We start from the raw sequence: 23,532 nt of genomic DNA, 5'->3' as shown, positions 1-23,532 counted from the left end.
TACACTGCTAAATTAGGGACGGCGAGCGCAGATAGCCCTCGTGGAGCCGTGCGCGAAATTCAAAACAAACAAACAAAACAATGTGTGGCGACGATGATGTGACAATTTAGGCTTAATGAAGCACAATTAACTCTGATAACAAAACAGTAATTATTAAACCTAGCTCATTACTGTAGGAGATCAATGTGGTAAATCCTTAAACAGACACAATATGTTTTACTAAGGAGCAAATTTTGAACATTATAACATTCGTACTGCATACATTATGAGATAAATGAATGGATGATCACTTTTGGACAGTTTGATGCCCTAAATTATATACCATTAACACAGGATATATAACAATACCTAAAACGTGACAAGCGTTTATTAATTTCGACTAAAGTATTATGAATATAAGAAGACACATTTACTAAAACACGTAGAAAGTTCGATCAAAATTGGAAGACATATCTACCAAAACACGTAAAAAGTTCGGTCAAAACTGGAAGACACGTCTACCAAAACACGTAGAAAGTTCGGTCAAAACTGGAAGACACGTCTACCAAAACACGTAGAAAGTTCGATTAAAACTGGAAGACACATCAACCAAAACACTTAAAAAGTTCGATCAAAACTAGAAGACACGTCTACCAAAACACGTAGAAAGTTCGGTCAAAACTGGAAGACACGTCTACCAAAACACGTAGAAAGTTCGATTAAACCTTGAAGACACGTCTACCAAAACACACAGAAAGTTCGATTAAAACTTGAAGACACGTCTACCAAAACACGAGAAACTTCGAGCAAAATTGGATGACACAACTACCAAAACACGTAGAAAGTTCGGTAAAGATTGGAAGACACGTGTACCAAAACACATAGAAACTTCGATCAAAACTGGAAAATACGTTTGCCAAATCACGTCAAAAATTAGTTTAAAACAGACCATTCTTTTAACCAAATAGAAAAAAGGTTTATAAAAAGGTAGGCACATCTGTCAAAATCAAACACAAAAATATTTGGTCAAAACAGACAGCTGGCGACATATACCTAAATACAAAAAATGACTAAACACATACTGACGTAACTAAAAAATACAAAAAAATCAATTAAAATAGTCAAAAGTCATTTAACAAACCACAGAAGAAAACATAGACATATATAAATATATATATATATATATATAAACACAAAAACTGATGAAAACTTTTGATCAAAACAGACAGTAACATTTATCAAAACCCAAAATGATAAAAAAGCACGAATATGCAACTACCAGGGATCGAGCGTCGTCTAGTGGTTAGAATGTCCATCTGTGAATCTGTGGATTTATTGTTTGTATTCCGTTGCCGAACAAACGCTTCCGCACTTTGAGGCCATGGGTGCATTATAAGAGTAGCGGTCAAATCATACTATTTGGTCAGATAAGAGTAGCCAAAAAATTGGCTTTTAGTGTTTTTGGCTAGCTGCCTTCCCTCTAGTGTATTAATTACAAATTAAGGACTGCTATGAACAGATAACCCTTTGTATAACTTTGTGCGAAATTATTAAACAAACACATCAACCAAAATACGAAGAATATTCAGACAAAATAGTCACATTCATTTACAAAACAAAAATAATTAATCAAATGAGTCAAAAACTTCGAAAATTTGATCGAAATGACAAACATATTTACCAAAACAAATAAAGCAATACTTGTGGTATTAAATAGATGTACAACCTATAATTTCTCGTAATGAAGAATAACAAAAGGACATTTAATTGTAATATCAGATAACCCTAATACATGTATATCTTGTAATGTTGTAGAACGAAACGATATTCAACTCAAAAGAATATTAGGTAATCATTCGACTTTTACCAAGGTAATGCCGGACAAACTGGGCGCTGGTTGGCTATTTGGTAGAACTCTGGATTTCGGATCTGGCAAGTCGGGCCCGAAACCGTGCGATACCTTAAAATCTACTCTCGTTAAACAGTTGGTACGTTATAAGAACGACAGTCAATCCCTTAGCCTTGATGATAGGTGGTATGGTGCTACTTACTAGTTGCCTTCCGTGGCTCTGGTCATTAGTTCAGAATTAGGGAAGGCGGAAGAGAGCCTTAGTAGCTTTTCCACAGATACAAAATACTTGTTTCAATTTTAGTTTGATTATATTAATACATAACAGAAACTATAATGTGGTTTATGCATTTTTCTACTAACATTCAGATCAGATGAAGCAACAATAGGCATCCAGCGAGAACAGAAACGTTGTCGATGTGTATCTGTAGTATTTAAATTATAAACAGAAGCGTTGTCGATGTTTATCTGCAGTATTTAAATTTTAAACAGAAACATTGTCAATGTGGATCTGTAGTACTTAGCTTATAAACAGAAACATTGTCAATGTAACTATGCTGAGGTCCAAACTCTGATAAGTTCTTTTCTCCTTGGTCTTGAATTAATTTAGAAATTGAACACTTATAAGCTAGTACAGAAAATGTTACTCATGGATTGTTGGAAAATATAAGATTATTCAGTAACTGGTGGAAAATGCAAAATATTACACAGAGATTGATGGAAAATGTAAAATATTACACAGTGATTGATGGAAAATGTAAAATATTACACAGTGATTGATGGAAAATGTAAAATATTACACAGTGATTGATGGAAAATGTAAAATATTACACAGAGATTGATGGAAAATGTAAAATATTACACAGAGATTGATGGAAAATGTAAAATATTACACAGTGATTGATGGAAAATGTAAAATATTACACAGTGATTGATGGAAAATGTAAAATATTACACAGAGATTGATGGAAAATGTAAAATATTACACAGTGATTGACGGAAATTGCAATCAAGAAAGATGTTTCCTATACATTCTATCTCTATTTATCTCTCTCACTCTTGACTTACAAAGTAAGCGCAGTAAAATCTTGTTCCTATCACGTATTTCAACATAAAATACTTTTATAAATATTTCAACCTGTCTATTAACACTGAAAAATTGTCGGCTATGGAATTCATTGCTTGTTTGTTCGTCATTAATGTTAGCCAATAAAAAATGAGTTCATGTGTGTTACACTACATATTCGTGTCGTGATTACGCCACATCAGATAAAATTCACTGAATGTATATATACATACATGCTTGTCGTTTCCTGGAAAACTAGCAACCAGTTCAGGTTTTGATTCTATTCTCCTTCCCAGCAAGAATTGGCTGACTGGATAGCTGTTCCAATATTTAGTTGTTTGGTGGCGCCGTCAGTTCGTTAGAACTCTGTAAACAGATGTTATTAAAGTAATAATGTCCGGGACTGCGTTATTGCGAAAGTAATGTTGACAACTAGTTGAATAGAGGTATTATTTTCATCTCCACGTCATTCAGTAATGATCTAATAGATATGAAGTACTGAAATACATCATCGATACTAATATATATCAGAGATAGAACTTACCTTATCAGTCATGGCTGATAACAGAAGAAACAATTCTATTTTTTTAATTTCACAATAGTAATCTTTTAGTACCTGAATTATACCGTATTTGTTTATCCAGAAATGTTATTTTTCTTCCAACACACAATTCACTTTTTCACATCTAAATTGAAACATGTTTCATGTACAAAGCCAAAACCTGTTTACTAACCGAATTACTTTTTCCTATATAAACAAATATTCTATTTGCAAACTTTAAATCAGGGCTCTATTAAACTTATAAAAGAACGCTAGCTTATAGAGTCGATGAGAGTATGTATGAAACTACACAATGCTTGCTCTAAAGTATATGTGAAACCACAAAATATTTACCTTTTAAACGCTGAAAGTATAGATCTTACTTCTCTAAACCCTTCATTAGTTTCAAATAAGGAGGTTATTTTTTCACTCCCGTTTACAATAGAAGTAAAATTAAAACAAATATAACACCTCAGTCCATCTTCTATTGTTCTGGAAAAGAGCTAGTTAAAATTAGTTGTATTGTTTTTGTTTAAGATTACACCATTATGGTTTACATAAGTCAGTTATTATTTTTATTCAAAGGGAATAAATAAGCTTTCTCGTAATTCGATTATTACCTTTATCCAGGGAGAATACGCAAAATTTAATATATCTCGATTACCTTTATCCAGGGAGAATACGCAAAATTTAACATATTTCGATTACCTTTATCCAGGGAGAATACGCAAAATTTAACATATTTCGATTACCTTTATCCAGGGAGAATACGCAAAATTTAAGATATTTCGATTACCTTTATCCAGGGAGAATACGCAAAATTTAAGATATTTCGATTATTAGTTGATTGGTGATGTTTTTATTTTAGTATTACATCTTTTTTGGCTTACATAACTGAGTTATTGTTTTTATTCAGAAGGAATAAGTAAGAGTTCTAATAATTCTATGATTATCTTTATCAGCTCCCCAGTGGCACAGCAGTATGTCTGCGGACTTAGAACGCTAGAATCCAGGTTTTGATATCCGTGGCGGGCAGAGCACAGATAGCCCCTTGGGTAGCTTTGTGCTTAATTATAAAACAAACAAACAATTATCTTTATTAAGGAGGAAGACACGAGATTTCTCGCAATTCTACTATTATCTTTACCCAGAAACAACATGCAAGATTTTTCAAAGGGCGAAAATTATTCAAGGCAAAGAAAGAAACCTTGGAAGTCATTTAAGACTCAAGGTTGTTTTGCGTACACAACATGAGTCATATTTTCGACACCATATTTTGAGAATTGTAGCTCAAAAGAATAGATATCAATAAAGACTCAAATGATCCATATCAGCACTGGACGAAAACTTGCACAACCGCATTGACAGGTCTTGTATAATAACCCTAGAAAGACCATTGTACATATCAGAATTGGACGAAAACCTTCACAAATGCACTGACAGGTGTGATATATTAACCCTAGAAAAATCATGGTTTATATCAGATTTGGACGGAAACTTGCACCGATCCATTGATAGGTGTGGTATATTAACCCCAGAAAGACCAATAGGCCCATAGATTTCATAGATTTTTAAACACAGTTTTCTCAGATAGTGATGCAGAGAAATGTGTGTAGGCCCATTAGTTTGTTGGTTAAAGTGTCCTTAATTACATGTGACTCATAAACAAAACACCGTCAATATTACAGTTAATCCCATGTATTACTACTAGGGTTTTCTGTGTATTTTACATAGAAGTATTTCACCCATTTGTTTATCTTTGTAGGATCATTGAGTGCGTAACAGGATAAATAAATAAATAAATAAAATTACCGAGTATGATGTAATATAGAGTATTTAATGTGGAATAAATTAGTTGGTAAATTGAGAGTTTATTGATTTGCTATATTAGAAGTGTCACAGTTGTGTAGTGACAGTGGGAGTCTTGGTACCATAAAACCGATTCTTCATGAGCACAACAGCTTTCTTTGAACGACAATGGCAACAGTTGCCACATATAAGCTGAAGAACTGAAATTGTGTCATGGAAGATCCATAAGTAGCAGAACTTTGATGTCACATACTTGATTGCAGTTTGATCCGTGCCAGAGTGCTTTCATGCTTGTGACAGAACAAACATGGTTTAGGGATCCAGAAATATGCATGTTTGATTTACAATATGGTAATCGCACAAAGAAAGATGTGAATTGCATGGTCGAAAAAGCCCTTTCTGAATATTAGTGCCACTAGAAACAGAGCTGATCCAAGCCGTAACGCTACTGATCCTTCACGGAAGAAGTACTGCACCTCCACTGCTAGAAATAGAACCAGTCCAAGCCATAACGTTATTCACTCTTTATGAAAAAAGTACTATATCTCTCCTATTCCTTCTCATTTTGACACACGTTTCGCATTTTTGGAGTTCCGGAAGACCTAGATTTCTGTAATGCACAGGGTTAAAACTTGCCACAAACTAATTTTATATATATGTGTGTATGTTGTTTTCCATATACATGAAGCTCGTAGCAATTTAGTAGACTGAATACATCAATACTTGCATCATCAAGCCTGAACTAAACTTGCCAATATTAACACTAAAACATAGTTTTTCTTCATCTGGAACACTTTTTCAGTGATCACAACAAACGAGTCCTCAAGTTTTTACTAAAGTAACGCCCTCTCCTTTTTTTGGAAGGGGAAAATAATTCTCGATACGAAATGAACAGTAGCGTAACTAGCCCATTTTATAAATTAGATTAATTTTTGCCCAGATGTTTCAGTCCTTATGCCAGAGCCATCGCTAGACACTGACACAAGGGTCCTATGCCACGATTCTATTTGACAGTGCCTCGAATCCCCAGTTGGTGTCTTGAAAAATCAGAATAGAAAAACAATGATCGATATCATACTGAAACACCAAAAATACCCGCATTAGCTGGATTTGCAGCAGCCAAGACACTATGTGAAATAAAACTTTATTTTAAGCTATTAGATGAATAAACTTGAAAGGTGTTTATGTTTACGAAATGTGATGAAACATCATGAGTAAATGCTACTAAACGAGGGTTTCCACTGTCTTTATCAACAAGGTTTGTTTTCTACACATCCTAAACAATTTACCCATAACGTTTATCCTGTACACTCTACCCATCACACTTTTCCTATATATTCTACTCAACATGCTAACTAACATGATTTGTGATTATGTAGCATTTCAACAACCTATAATCTCTCTCTCTCCTCTCAACTTCACGTAATTCAAACTGCTTTGGCACCTTGCACATAACCCGATACTACTAATCTACCTACCAGCCATGCCTCTTATCGATACTTACTGGACTTCTTTCCAGAGCATTCTTGGTGAAACGTGTTCAAGGGAGTTCCAGACACCTATGCGGAGCAATATGCGCTCTATACTAACAATAATTCCATCAACTAGACTATTTTTGCTCTCTTCCTTTCAAAGTGTCCTATACATCCTACCCATTAAAACGTTTATAAACTCTGTCCACGTATCTATATATTTATTATTGTTATATACTAAAAACTAGAAATTTTCATATAATATATCCTTCAGAATGCTCTAAACGCTCAACCTAATTTTTCTTGCACCCGGAACTTGCCTCAACTATTATATTACCTCCTCTATCTATGTCATATTTTCTTCACCTCATCCGATGTTTTTACAGGGCATATTTCCATTCAGCGAAACTGACTTTAGGCAGTTAGGCTCATGATTAAAAGAAACTGACATTCACAAGGAGACGTTTTGAAAAGCTTTACATACCCCGGTGAGCTATTTAGAGTGAGTAAGGGTGAGTTTTTCAATGTTATATTCAGATACTTGTATTTCTTCATCCAAAATGTAAACTGCTTTCTTAGATAAGAACTCCGAAAAAACAAGAAATTCCCGTTATACTAAACGAATCAGGTGATTGGGTTATGGCTTTCTTGTGTTGAACTATTAGTCTTGTTTAGAAATGTCTCTGATGACATCGCTGGTCAGATGTCATTACCTTAAATTAAGATCAATAAGTAGATAGAGGATTCTCACCTCACGTACGCACGAAGATTCATAAGCATTCTCCGCTGTACAGTGTCTAGGGGACAAATCTAGATGTACTTATAGTCAGGTCATTCACTACAGTTTATTTATGAGACTACCTAAGACTGGGGTTTAACGACGTGAAACGATTGTACAGGAAACAGGAGAAAATAACGCTGCTTTATTATTTGTAACCAATGTCGTATTCAACGAGAAAACGTGGTTATACATATTATTCAGACAATAAAATGTGTTTATATAAAACCATTTGGAGAATGACTTTGTACGAATGAAATGCAAGGATTTTGTTTAATCTCAATAATTTGCAAACACTCCGCAAGTGAAAGTTTCTCTAACAGCTATAAATTATTTTAGCATAAAATAACACAACATTTTAAGTTTCTCTAACAGCTATAAATGATTTTTAGCATAAAATAACACGACATTTTTCAGGTGTTTGGTATTTAACACTCTCATTATGTTAAACTAAAACTTTAATTATGTGTTTTAAGGAGAACGTGCTTAGTAACTACCATACGTTCCGGGTTGATAGCAGGATATTTATATGCCAGTTTCTTTTAATCATGTATCAGGTTTGTTGAGATGCACGTGAATGGCTGTTGTATTTAAACTTTTCCATTAAGGCCATGCATGGATGTTATGGTGTTAATATATTGGCAACTGACGCATTTCTTTCTGTGACAACAAGATGTATCTCAGTTCACAAAGGGTTGATTTCTGGATGATATCATAGAAAAATTGCTTTTGATATTTTTATAATATTTGTAACAGACGTGTGGGCTTTCTTTAAAAATCTTGGAGGATACTAAATTATGTTTGGTGATCTGAGCAACATTAGTAGTGTTAAGATGGAAAGTAAATATAAGTGATAATTGAGACTTTGTAGACTTAAGCTTCACAGTGTATTCTCGGGTTACAGAACTGGTGCGTTGGATAACTGTCACTTTTAGTCCTTAAAGTAGGAGCGATTGATAAAGAAGTTTTTAATTTCTTAAGATCTTGATTTGAATGCTTTGTCCGCTACAAAGTCTACACAGTCCTAGAAACTGAGAATGTTGAAGTGGCTGAACTGTATAGTATGGATAGGAAGAGTCTTAGCGGAGATATGAATTGGAATCGGTGGGTTTGTAATGGGATTTTGTTGGTGAGACTTAAAAACGTTTTACAATTTGTTCCCCCTTCCATCCCGTGCTTACACTTTACATGGATAATTTCGTGAACGAGCTAATCTTTTCTAGACATTCATATTTCACTTCAAGACCGTTGTTTAACTTACAAACAACGGTCTTGAAGTGAAATATGAAACCAATATAGCGTTTCTAAAGAGTTGGAAGTGTTCCGTGATTGGTGGAAAAAAGTTAAGTGTTCTATATGTCCAACAAGTAATGGAACATGAAGAGGGTCCATTTTAGCACCCACAGCAATACCTTTAATTTGGTGGTAAAACTAGCCATCAAAGAAGCCCGTTCAGGGTTAATACAGGTTCAACAAGAGAAAAGAGAATCCAGATAATATAATGGATCTAGGTCTTTCATACATTCATCATGGAAAACCAATGTGTAAAGACTTTTAATGTCTATAATGTTCTCTACCACAACATTGAAAGATTTTGAAAATTATGAATGTATATGTTCTGTCTTACGTGTTTACATTTAGACTTTCCTAGTTGTTAGGTGCAATGTACAGTCTTGGCCTAAATGTTTGATATTTTTGTAACAAATAAGATAATTATTATTAAGATGGAATACAAATACACTTAACGCTGTGAAACTGAGAAATGCATGTTATATTAAACATCTACATATGTAATTTGTATAATGGTACAGTTTCTATGGACATCAGGAACGATTTATTAGAGCAGCAAACAATTTTATCAGACACCTGTAGAAAGACGTATATTTCAGCATTCCACCTATCACAACAAAACTTTACCAAAACATATATAATAACAAAATATAACATCAGATTATTATGAATAGCGTCTGTAGCCTTATATGTGTCCATATTAAACATTCAGTATTTGGTTGGGCCTCCTCGTACTCTAATAACCTCCGCATGGCTATGTAGTATGCTGTCGATGAAGGTATTGATGTAATCCACCGTGATTTCATCCCAACTTGTCACTAAAAGGCACTGCAACTCAGCTAAAGTAGCTGATTTACGATCTTGGTTAGCAATTTTCCCGCTTAGTTTTGCCCAAGAGTTCTCAATGGGATTGCAATCTGGAGACTTTGCTGGCCATGGCAATCTTGTAGCATCCTTCTGGTCGAGATAATCCCGTGGACAGTGGCATTGTCATCCTGAAACACAAAGACATTGCCAGACTTTGCCCTAGCATGTGGCATACAAATAATCTTCGTGTGATGCCTGTAGGAGGCGCCATTGACATTTCCCTGGAGGATATGAAGAGCAGTTTGTTCACCTGATGAATAGCTGCCCAAAAGTGTACTGCACCACCTCCTTTGTGTTTCCTGCGAGAAAGACAGTCTTCCCTCATCTGTTCTCTAGGCACACGACGAACATGAATCCTACCATCAACTTTGACAAGCCAGAAGAAACAGGACTCATATGAAAAGATGAAATGACGCTAGTGTCCTAACTGTAATTTAGCATGCTTTCTTGCCCAAGTAACACAGTGACGGCGGTGAATTCTGGTCCATATCGGTGTGCAGATAGCTAGCTCTTCTTGCAAATTAATCTTATTTGTTTAGTCTTCTATTCACTGTTCTTCTGGATACTTTTGAATGGATGTGTTCATGTCATTCCTATCGTAAGATGTTACAATAATTCTTTCGACCTTGGCGTGTTAATCTGATCAAAACATCGTCATCTCGGGCAGTAGTTTTCCGGCGTCTACCACTAGGTTTTACTGAAAACAACGTTTTCTGTAGTTCATTGCCGTTTCAGGATTCTTGATACAGTACATTGAGGTACCCTATTGTTATGGTAATGTCGAACAATTTGACGCCCTATAGCTTCTGGCACGTGACAAGGTCTGACTATAAACCAGGTACAGATAAATTGTCTTAACAAAACGTTGATCTGTTTCGAAAAATATTATATCCAAAGCACACCCTTTTATACAGAACAAGTATGTATGTGTTTTTGCTCAAAACAACTTATGCAGACCAGAATAACAACTCGTACATATTTGTCCGATCATACGCTGCCTTCTCGGTTACTAATCTGGCATTTAGTGAATAACTACTCCATGCATTTAGACAATAACATCAATGCAGTATGCAAACATTTTGGCCAAGACTGTAGTACATTTATCAGCTACTCAACATGACTTTATATTGTACAATACAAACAAAGCCTATTGTAACATATGTTTTGAGTATACAAAACTCAAAGTTCTTGTGTTTTGAATACAGCGAAAAATACTGCGTACTAATACACTTTTGCCCTGTAATGTCAGTATTGTTTCTGAACATAAGGAAATGACAATGAAATAGAGAGAAAGCGATTTTGAGCAAATCTCTCTTTATAAAGTGAATTACCGAGTTTCTAATTCTTCCAAGTCCACTCTCTTCTGTATATTTTTCTAGGTTGCTTAGTCTCATGTACACAGAATCTTTAATTCATTTCCTAGATTCGATTAAGTATAGCTGGACTCGGACTAGTATTTTTATTTTGCTTTATTTTACTAAAGTATTATTTGCAAGTAAAAAAACAATACCAAGACTTGTCGTTTGTTTGTTACGGATTTCGCGCAAAGCTACACGAGGGCTATCTGCGCTAGCCGTCCCTAATTTAACAATGTAAGACTAGAGGGAAGGCAGCTAGTCATCACCACCCACCGCCAACTCTGGGGCTACTATTTTACCAACGAATAGTGGGATTGATTGTAACATTACAACGCTCCCCCCCCCCCACGGCTGAAAGGGCGAGCATGTTTGGTGTGACGGGGATTCGCAGATTGCGAGTCGAGCGCCCTAACCACCTGGCCATGCCGGCCCGAATACCAAGACATTTGCCCAAACTGAATGAGTCATTGCTAAACTCAGCTTCCACCTTGTTTTTTATAAGTCTGCTCACTTGCTCTATGACTGTGGATTCAACCTTAATGCATTTTAAATGTTAATCTTTTCACGTAATGTTGATCACAAAGTACTGACAACATTTGCACTGACTTTTTTTCGCTACAGTTAAGAAACCTACAGTAAATTGCCTTCTACTGTGTTAATATCAAAGTAATTGTAATTGATTTGGCTTTACGGTTTTGAATGTTGTCTTAATTTTCGAAAAAACGAACAAACTCATGTCACCTTCCTACTAAATGAACAATAAGATAAATAATTATGGAAACAGGATCGATATACATGGAAATGTCACAAACAACGAGTAACGGCAACTCGTGGTGATTTTATTAGTGGTACAAAACATTATCTCAGAAAATACAAAAGAAAAGGGGATAAGTATTTCTTAGTCGGATATGCCAGACGACCCCCGCGTCCGGGCTTTGGTCGTCGCGACCCCCATTATCTCTACAAGGATGAAAACACAGTTCATCATAATTCATAACAAAGTTGATATGTGCACCTCTCAGACACCTCGAGGACTAAAAAAAAATTCACTCAGCGCAGACAGCTCGTGACCCCCCCCCCCCGGAAACCTGCTACGTTAGAGAAACACTGCACTAGTATTTGTGTGTGTGTGTGTGTTAGAGAGAGAGAGAGAGTTTTTTGCTTTACACAAAGATTTACACATTTTTTCTCCATACAGTTTATCAGTGTATAATTCTGGACTGTTATTCCAAATGTTCTTTATAGCTCCACACAATTCAGCCAAGTTGACCTTCTCAGTTATTGCACAAACCCATACAGCCTCAAGAATGATAACATCGGGACTTCATGCAGGCCAAACCATGGTTATGGGTGTTTCATCAGTCTCTTTGTCGTCAAGATATCATTTCACCACATTTACTGTATGCTTGGGATCATTGTCTTGCTGAAAGATGAATCCCTACCTAAGGGAATGACAGGATGGATCCGAATTTACCCGTTTGTCAGCAGTCAGCAGTTTTGTGTAAACAATCGATACCGTTGGCTGAGATAGACCTCCAAACTTGTGCGATCGCTTTAGATGTGTTGTCTTTGACTGTGGTACCGTTCTACTTTCTGCCATAGACCAAGCTGTTGTTTTGTTACCAGACAAATGGTACCGTTCTACTTTTTGCCATAGACCAAGCTGTTGTTTTGTTACCAGACAAATGGTATCGTTCTATTTTTTGCCATAGAACAAGCTGTTGTTTTGTTACCAGACAAATGGTACCGTTCTACTTTCTGCCCTAGAACAAGCTGTTGTTTTGTTACAAGACAATTTGAACATGGAATTATCTCTAATGAGCACGTCTTCAAAAGCTTTGCGCGTTCCACTGTATGTGGTGATTCCCATTTCAAGATTTTTTGTTTGGTTACATATTCTCAGCAGTGGTTTTTGACCAGACCGTTCACACCAATTCGTGCAAATGTGTATCTTACTGACTGTCCTTTGGGTAACATTCACATTCGTATTTATTGTAAAATAATTGGCAAGATAAATATTCACCCGTTGTATGTCTCGTAAAGAATCTATTTTAAGATACGTAATATTAGTTTTGTAAAGTTTTGGTTTTCTACCTCGACCAATTCTAATATTAACGATACAAGTTTCATGTACTTTCTTTGTTGTTTTGTATGTAGTTCCTAATGAAACATGGACTCTTGCCACAGTTTTTCGAACGGAGTATTCTCAAGCGGCTAAAATTGATTTATATACATTTATTATGCCGTATTTCAGTTCTGGCAGCCTTTCTGTAATCATACCACTACTACTGGGTATAGTATGATGGCCTATATTATTGTATTGGTTTTATGCTTGTGTGGCACTTCTTGATTGGTTGGATGGCAACTAGTCATGGTGTAAGCTATCAGTATTTTCATGCGATAAATGGATGACATTCCCGTAGTACTTGCCCTTTTCCTCACCGTTTCCCTGATTATTTCCACTAATGTAAATATATATGAGTTTATCAATTAACGAGTATTTTATTATAATAATACCAATATTACCAAAAAAAGGTCCATTTCTTTACTACAATTAGTTAACCAAAGACACTAACTTTTGCCATTTTTGGACTAAGGTTATAGAGGTATTTTTGGTTGCGTTTCTTTCGTAAATCAGATTGAATATGGTAAGAGCAATAACTTTCTGAGAATCCTGTACATATTCAGCTGGTCTTTCCAACGTTTGCTGTACTATATTCTCTTGCTCAATTGCATAGAAATATTTTTGGAATAAGGTTAGGAAGGCTGCTCACTAAACTAGACTTTTATAGTGTTGCCATTTTGTTTTTGAAGGTACCTCTCAGATCCGCTGAATCAAAAGGTGTCTTGTCTCCAGATGTTTTTCTGTTTAATGACAACTCCAAGAATTGTGTTATTTTTTCACTTGAAGAAAGTAATTTTCAGTTGTATCATTCTTTGAAATATTTTCTTTTCCATTCCAAGCACAATTTTTGTTAATAAACATTTTCATTTTTTATTGTTGCCTCTTCCTTTCATTATAAAGGACATATATATATATCTTAAATCTGGTATAAACTCCGTCTTATATATCGGTGATCTCACATTATACAAACATCTTAATTTTCTAACCGTTTTGATGTTACTTAATTGAAACCTTTCATGACGTCTGGCACTTTCTAGTCTTTTTGGCCAATTTAAACGTTAAAACCAAATATAGCAACTGGATTAACGTCAGGAAATTATTTTTTGCGTTACTTACATAGTAAACAAATTCTACAAGTCTATTTACAGCATAATCACGACTATATTGGGTGATGCTAACCGTTTACTAAAAGGAAGTTCTAAATATAGATTTTTAATAGACTTAAACAACACTTGTACTCACATTTGTAACCTTCTACACTATTATTGGCTATAATTTTAAAGCTAAGTTTAACTAAAGTGGCCGTAATGTCAATTAGAGAGTTTAGTGCCTACAGGTCCTCATGCTTACACAAAATATTCAACAACTTTTTCACAGAAAAAAAAAAGAATTGTAGTTTATAAACGCTTTTCTTGTTTTTAATTTTTATAAGCCATTTGTTGAATGTTTAGTAATTAACAATTTATAATTCGTAAGTTGTATCTTTTCAAATAAATTAATGAAAACAACAGTTCTAAGCTTCATAATAAGTTTTGTTTTTTGAAATAACCATTTGAAAGATTATAAAGATGAGATTAACACATATGTCATCAGTATGCTTATTTTGTCTTATTGTACTTAATATATTTTGTTAACGGCTTCTAATTTAAACTAAATTTATACGTTGCGTGGAATTCATGTGACAATCGTAACAGATGTTTCTGATGTAAATGAAACTAAAAATGATAAAAAAAAATAACAGCAATTACATAAAAATATTTGCTTGCTTGTTTAGAATTTTGAAACAAAGCTACACAAGGGCTATTTGCATACTGCCAATTTTAATTTTGATCTAATAGACTAGATGGAAAGCAGCGAATCAAGAGCATTCGAGAAACTCTTAGGCAACTCTTGTCTGACAGAATGGTGAGATTTGACAGCCATCACTCTTATAGCGTAGCAACAGGCACAAAATGTGGGACTCGAACCAAGAACCCTCGGATTCACGATCAAGGCGCTCGAGCGACTAAGCTGTGACCAAAAGTTTAAGGAAGGAGATAAATTGGGTTAAGAATATGCTAAACTACCTTCATCAGCAATTGAAGTGGATCATTTGGCTGAAACGTTGACCACACTTTTTTCTCTCTTCCATACGGCTCTTAAAGCGTATTGTTATTTTATAAATTTGATCGCTTTGTAGAATGTTAGGTTACACACAAACATAATCATATGTTTGACAGAAACGTAGAATGAATATATAGAAATATAATCATTTATACAAAAATTAATGGTGTTGTATTTACTTATATTACACACGGAATGCAAAGCTGCTGTAAATCTATCTGAACGACTAAAACCACTGAACATGTATGTTGACTAACGCAATATGTGAATGCACAAGATCTGAATGTAACGTTCTTTTATTATTTTCAATGTTTTACAGAATGTTTTAAGCGTATACCATCACAGAAACAGAGCTTAACATCCGAAGATCTGAGTTCTCACATTCGCAACTGTACTGTTTATAAGGTCTTCATTGATCCTTACCCATCATCTAGAGCCTCCTTCCAGGTAAGAAACAAAAGCGTCCTCTGTTGGGAAAAAAAGATAATTTGCGTCATGCGTAAGAATTACTTTCGATCTTCTGTATATAATAATATACAATTACCTACGTTACGATGAAGTATACTTATATTTGTGTACATGTATAATGTGTTTTAGAAATCTTATAGTGATATTGTTTATAAAACTTTGAATTTATATTCTAAATCGTACTAAACCCATGTTTGTCATATTTTCTAAACGTACTAGCTGTGGATATAAAGTAATTTGAATACATCAGATAATATGGCATATATTTTTGTTATCATTAAAGCCTTTTCTGTTTTGAGTTATATCAACGTAATTATAAAGATAGCGTGTTGTCCTCTGCTTCAAAGTAAGAACAAAAACAAAGCTTTCAATGAACAGTTCAGACCTACAGATATACTTTTTTTTTTGTGAAATCTATATTCGCAGTAATTAAATCTACCATTCATATGCAAGTTAACAATAAACTATTATTGACTGGTTATGAAGACAACTGACCATTTGTTACCCAAAATTACGAGAGAAGATAATAATTGTTTTGTTCTACCTCTACCTTATGTTTCCAATCTTATTTATTAGCACTGTCACATAGTATATTTAGCCCACATCCCTGGGCCTACATGTGAATCTTAAAGAGTAAATAATAATAATAATAAACGAATAAGCTTTATAAATTGTTTAATTTTCAAAATATAACAGCCCATTATCACGTGATCCTATCAATAAATGTATAAAGTACGCACCTGTTTAACTTCAACACAGAATTTGTCTAGAATGCTGGCGAAATTTCCAACGTTGTTTGTAAATTAGGCTTAAATGAATCAGCGTGTTTTCACTGTGCTGCAAAAATTGTCGTCTGAAAAATTTTGCTGCCTAAACCACTCTGCAGTTCTTCATCTGTGAGTAATTGAAATGTTACGTCATAAAATATGTCCACATTCACTTAACGGGTTTGAACAAATTGTTTACAAATAGCCTGAATTAGGCCTAAACGAAGCAGCGTGTTCTCACAACGCAGCGAAAACTGTTTGCAAAGTTCTGTTACAATGCATACAAGGCAATGGCTTCATGTTTTAATTTAATGTGATGAAGGAGTTAATAAAAAAATTATTTTATAGTGCGTAAAATATTTAATTTACAAAAGGTTGCATACGTTGTTTTTAAACAATTTTGAACATGCACATCAGTAGATCAAGTGACAGCAGTCGATATAAAGTCAATGTAGAACGATGTATCAGGACTACATTTTGACATTGTTTGGTGTTTCGTAGGTACAGTTATGCCTCCAAAAATTTAAGGATTTTGGGAAGGCTATGTAACAGCTCTTTTCAACAAAAAATATTAATACAATGAGATCATAGAGATGTGTTTAGACGGAGATTTAGAATTTCTAAGATGGGAATGACCCTTGTTCTTAATGGCATTGGAAAAAGTTATATTGATGAACTTGGGGCACCAGGATCATCCAGAAAAAGACCGGTAACTCGTCATATTCCATTAGTGGTAAGCAAAATGTGACATATTGTAATGGGTAAGAATCCAAGGACACAAAGGTCACTGGTAAAAGCTTTCTAGGCGCTACAAGAAACAGTACGCAACATAATAAAAAAAGATATTTGGTGCTTCCACAATATATCCGTTCAACCTAGAAAATGAAATGGATATTGATGCTATTCCATAAGAATACATACCAGTCAAGTCGCTGGATGCAGCGCCCATGGATTTCTATGTGATCGGACTGTTGAAAGGATTGCTAGGAAGTAGTTGTCCGTCTACACCAGATGGCTTATGGAAAGACAACAGGGAGGAGTTGTGTATTTTGGACACGTCGTCCTTAAGAAGGAGCCTGTTGCAATGGAAACTACGTTGCAAGGCTGTTGTAAAAAAGTTTTTCGCCAGATGGAGCATGACCGCACATTACATGTGGATTGTAACAAGGTCGTGAAGTATCGAAATTGTTTTAACATAGCATACTTAACGTCTGTATTTGTAGCTCTCCGTTTTATAATGTATCTATTTATATACATTATGCTCACATTTAACACCCCCTTCATTGACAAAGTGGCATGATTCATCTTATAATGAATGTCTCACACATTTTCTCAATCGAACCCTTGTCAAAATCTGGGTTGTCGCCCTATTAAGTTTAGACACGCCCTTCAATTGCGTGATGCTTTTGATACACTAGAGTTGTTGCTCAACTTCACCACCTACATAACGTGCGCGAAGTCGACCTGTTTCACCTACAAACTTCCAGAATCCTGTACAACTCCGGATCAATACCGAGCACTTGGTATCTAGCATTTCGTCAAATCTAGCATCAGCCGAGTTCGAAATGTAGCGAACTTGCATCCTGTACTTCCATTAGTCACGTGAGGTGTCCTGTTTGAAATGATTCAGTTTCTTTTGTAATGCAATAAAGGTGTGCAGTGAAAAAAAAGCTTTACAGAGAAAGCCTGATACATGCTGTGGAAATATATTCTTGGAACAAAATTTAAAAAAATAATTTTTACACATTTAAACTTATTTGGCTGTCAACCTGGTGGCGAAGAATATCTAGATCCAAACTAAGCTGAATAAAATTGTTTATATATGTTAACAAACCCATTTTAACCTTCACAAGCCTCAAGATCAATACTATCTTCAAAACGTAAAGATTCAAAAATGATACATATAGTCTTTACAAAAGTCATTAATAATAATAACGTTCTTGGTACTTATGCGTTATTAATTGATTTATAAATTTCTTTTTTAATCACGACAGGCTTCATCTCCAAATAACGTAAGTTTTTTTCTATTCAGTTAAGTAGTTGTGTCTAGAACTTTTTATAACGAGTGTAATAACAAAATAATTGCGATCATTACTGATGCAGAATCTCGTGCCTTGAGTAAAGTTAACACCATCATCACTGTTGAAACAAATCTGTTTTATCTATAAGCAAGCGTGAAACAATGATCTTGGTACTAAGTATCTCGTCGTTTTGTATAGAAAATGACCTTTCTTTAAAGTACCTCACCCCTTCTTGGGCAGGAAAATGTTGCATAATAAAATATGCAATAAATCTATGGTAGAATATTTTTGATAGAAGAACACTTAGTTCCATTAAGCCCCACCACCACCCCTGGGACACTGGTAATTTTACGGCTTACAACGCCTAATTCTGGTGTTTTATTTCCTGCGATAGATAGTTTCACGAAACAACGAACAAACAAGTTTCGTTACACGTGATAAACATGGCCGTTAACTTAGCTGCAACGGGTTATCTATCTTAATATTATTCAAGCTCCGTTTTTTTGGTACCAGTATATATTGCCATGCTTGGGATTTTATAACGAAACCAGGGCTTTGAATTGTATATTATTTATTTCAAGGCCATGAATGTTTACGTTTTTTTTCTTTTAATACACATTTATGGCTTTATAATAATTTATTGTCTTCACTGAATTCGTCATATTAGAAATGATATGGTACTGAAAATATGTTCGTTTTTCTTTAACAAGTTTACAAGAGGATTACATCATGAAATGGATGCGTGGCATTTGATTATATATCAGTTTATCTTTTCTTTGATACTTGAGGCATATTGTTTATATTAGAGCATATAGTTCTTTTAAATCTGTTTGGTCTATGATTTGTTTATACCCAAACTAAAATATTTAAAGAGTTGATTTTTAGCCAGTAGTCAGTCAAAGAAAGGATTAAAATCTGAAATTGATAACACATTTCAAGAATATTTTACAGGACGTTCAGTTCATTTGGAATACGTAGTAATTATATACAACTCTATGTTAAATGTCTTTCAACCGTAAGGTCTCACACGCCAATACCTAATCAATGGGTCTTTAGATCTTATACCTATCCAAGCAACACTTCTTGTCAAAGTTAAGCTGATTACCTATTATATTACATAGGCAAAGTTTGTGGAGAATGGCCTCATACCATTGCCCGAGTCCTGCCCATGTAACTTGTTTCATTTGAAAGGACAAGGTTTCTCAAACTGATTTATAGTAACTTGCTTAAAAGAAAAGAACGTTAAATTCATTTGACGTTACGTTTAAATTGTAGATATTCAAAGTTCTTAGCAAGTTATGATCCAGGGGCATGTTTTTGTAAAGGTGAGATATTGTCTTTATCATGAAGCCCCCTGCTAAGGAGGAAGTCCCAGACTGTTTATAAGAAATTATCTCTTTTATTGCACGGGAACATTAATAATTATGATATTTTTTATATCTTTAACTGTAGAAAGTTTTTTAAAAGATAATTGAATTATAAGTAGTCACTTTGGATTCAACTATTTGAGTCAATGTAAGCCTTGTACCTATGTGATGCTTTACTGGGTTAGAGAAGCGATTTCTCTCATTTTGAGCAAAACTGAAGAGCGTAAGTTATATTATTGTGTTTTATATTAGCTGCTGTAAAGGTGAAACTGTTTCACTTGTTTACATACAGGACCAGAGTCCGCCATGTTAATTTAACGTCATGTGTGCGTTATTTACAGATAACTTCTCATTTGACACTGAACTTCATGACGCAATTACAGGATGTGCATGCAAAAATATGTAAAGAAGGACGTTTTCGCCACTTTTCTTGAGCTTGGTATCTTTACAGTAGAAACTTACAAAAATAAAGCAACTAAGATTAAAAACAAAAACCAAGTAGCAACTTTTGAAAGTTATTCGCCCGAAACATAAAAAAAAACAGTATACTGGCCACGTCCCTATTTTACTTCTGATAAAGTTATTTTTGAAACAATAATATGAATTTGTGGATATGTTTCGAGTAAAGTAGTTACAGACCTTTTCCTTACGTTCAACGGATGTAGTTTTTCTAGGCCTAAACCAACATTGTTGTTGTTTTTCATGGATCCTTAACAATCTATACAAAGCAACTTTATTGAATTATTTAAAAACATGTTATCAATAAAATTATATTAACATTCGTTTAATTCTAAAACATTAAAAACCACTTAATACTTCTTCTCATAAAAAATATTATTCCTGAAAAATATACAAGTAAGACTTCAAAACTACCAGAGCAATTCTAAAGAATTATCATACAATACAAAAAATTCAGTTTATAGGTAAACATCTTCTTCAAAACTGGGAAAATATAATCTTGAATCATGTACATTTTTTATTTTTTTACTGAATTTTGATGTATTGTGTTTAAATAACGTGGAACTCCCATATCGTTTTTGTAACTGTAATATTACATTCTTGTTGCCAAAATAATGTCTACAATGAAGTGTTTCAAATCTTAATGGGCGGTTTTTCAGCCATCGATTTGCATGATAACTCAGAATAAAATAACCGCAGAAGATTCGAGCCTATATTCTAAACTAACCCTATAATAACGTGGCCGTAAATAGTTTCGTAAAAAATGAAATGAATTGCATCTTTTCAAAATAGAACATTTTTACTGATAGTTGGTTTATAACACCAGAAGAAGAAAAAAAAAAGACATTATCAGAACAAATAGTAAGAATTTCTTGGAGTGGAGAGTTTATGTAGAAACTGTCCAATTCAAACAGCTGGATTTACCGAATATTACCCTTTGTATTAAGGGCGAAAACTGAAAACTACCTTAATTCATTACTTGTAAATTCCTGAAGAGAATTAGTCTAAAAGTTCAATGAAGGCTATGTTTTATAATAGGTCTTGCAGAACGTATTTGTATCTGCTTAGTGAATTACGGTGTCATTATGTATACACTATAGAGAATTATAACAGCCACAGCTAACATAAATACGCCTTCATGTAATCAAGCACTGTGTATTCTGTTGAAGGATATAAGGATCTAAACTGGAAACTGTAATTTTCAGGAAACTCGTAGCTATAATCGGGAAAAGTGGTCAAAGTGTCTTACGTTTAACGAGGAAATCATTAACCAGTAAGCAGTATAACTACGTGAAAGGAGCTTAAATATATCTTGGAATCTTGTCGAGTCTTTAATAAGATATTATTGTGTAATGATATCTTCAGGGAAGAACGTTAATGTGGGAAATGGTGTTCCACAGGCGGAACAAACAGAACAGTTATGAAACATTTCAGGTTATAAATCCGCGCGATAAACGCAGCTAAATTTCTTCTTAGAAAATAATTACCATTTACAGTTTGAGTAAAGTATTCAGCAAACAGTAAAAATTAATTTTGCGTAATTGGAGATATAGTCTGATTTACTTCAGTATTGCCACAGAATGCCTTTCTTTTGACTATAGCGTAAATTATATTTAGCTAAAGATTTAAATTATTCAAAGGTGTAGTATATCACTTTGATTTTGCTAGATACCATTTTTCTAAAAGTATAGTGTGTTACTTTGATTTTGCTATATACCATCTCTTTAAAAGTATAATGTATTACTTTGATTATGGCAGATACCATTTTTATAAAGGAATAGTGTATTACTTTGATTTTGCTAGATACCATTATTCTAAAAGTATAGTGTATTACTTTGATTTTGGCAGATACCATTTCTTTAAAGGTGTAGTGTATTACTTAGATTGTGCTAGATACCATTTTTCTAAAAGTATACTGTGTTACTTTGATTTTGCTATATACCATCTTTTTAAAAGTATAATGTATCACTCTGATTTAGTCAGCTACCATTTTTTGATGCGAGTGGTGTTTTGCCTCCAATGTCTTTCCTTGTCACAACATAGCCTGTTTTCCTGAAAGGGTTTGAAGACAGACTAGAATAATGAAAACAATTTCTTAATGCTATTCAAGACACTTCTAGTTACAATTCTGTCCTTCTTTCTCTAACATGTGAAGAAAATCTTATAAAACAAATGTCATTTTTGTTTGTTGGTTTGCTATCTCTCGACTCAAGCTTCTTTGTTGCCTGTCCTGTACCCCTGAGAGTTTATTTCTTTAAAAATAAGACTTTCATTCGACCTTGCCTCACTTATGGCCATTTTTGCGAATATTTCTCCCCTCTCTTTCGTTTAGAGATTTTGGAACGTCACGTTCTCAGGTTAGCATTTCATGTCCGGCTACCTAGCCCTACTAAATACTTTTATGATACTTGTTCACTTCCGGACCCTTCGACTTCGTTATGTCTTAAGATGTTTTCATACTTAAAATGTTATCTTGCTGGTATGCTTAATCATCCTGTCCACCCTTCTGATGATCCTGATAATGTTGACCACCCAATACCAAATCTCCCAAATTATATTTACCCTGAGGATTCACCACCTCGAGTGCCGAACAAATGACGATGCCCATCATCACCTTTAAAAAAACAACAACAAACGTTCAAAATCAAAGAATCTCCTATTAATGTCCATCCTGACTACAATAGAAATCAGTTCCCCTTTCTTTTCGCTATGTCCCAGTGTCTCCACTCACTTAACATTTTTTTCTTATTTATCTATCGTCTATTAATTTCTATTTCTATTTACATATCACAACTGAAGATGGGACGTAAACTTTAGAGGCCTACAAGCTTTTGGCTGGAATGAAATGATACATTTATACATATATATAAATATATGGTCTACTCTCTCAAGCACTACTGAGAACATTTACTAAACGACTGCATTTGTTATAAAAATAATTTTCCAAGTTTTGTACTTAATAGAATACTTAATAATTATCTAAATAAGTGAAGTGTTAGTATACTACGTATAACTGAAGTGCCAGAATATTGTTATGTCTGTGGTAGTTAGTTAATTTTCCGTATAATTTCTTTCCGAAGAAACTTTACCGATACAAGTCCTTTCTTAAATAAAACTGGTTTATTCTTTCTAAATACAACTTTGCAATACACTTAATTTCCGCAGTCACGCTATAACAAACGCTATAATTCACAACGAACGTCTCACGTGCTC

The 23,532-nt window shown here is 34.2% G+C and overlaps 1 protein-coding gene across 5 annotated transcripts in view; it reads left to right on the top strand.

Moving 5' to 3' along the window:
* LOC111086422 overlaps positions 1-23,532 on the top strand; it is a 224,431-nt gene that overhangs the window by 102,321 nt on the left and 98,578 nt on the right. For all 5 annotated transcript variants that reach the window (XM_022389174.1, XM_022389177.1, XM_022389176.1 and 2 more), the window contains exon 5: positions 15,557-15,684. In XM_022389174.1, coding sequence (XP_022244882.1) covers positions 15,557-15,684 — 128 coding nt within the window. The remainder of the gene's footprint in view (positions 1-15,556; positions 15,685-23,532) is intronic.

Source organism: Limulus polyphemus, unplaced genomic scaffold (genome assembly GCF_000517525.1).
Source record: "Limulus polyphemus unplaced genomic scaffold, Limulus_polyphemus-2.1.2 Scaffold1084, whole genome shotgun sequence".
Taxonomy (NCBI): domain Eukaryota; kingdom Metazoa; phylum Arthropoda; class Merostomata; order Xiphosura; family Limulidae; genus Limulus; species Limulus polyphemus.
This window is presented reverse-complemented; position numbering and strand designations above follow the sequence as displayed.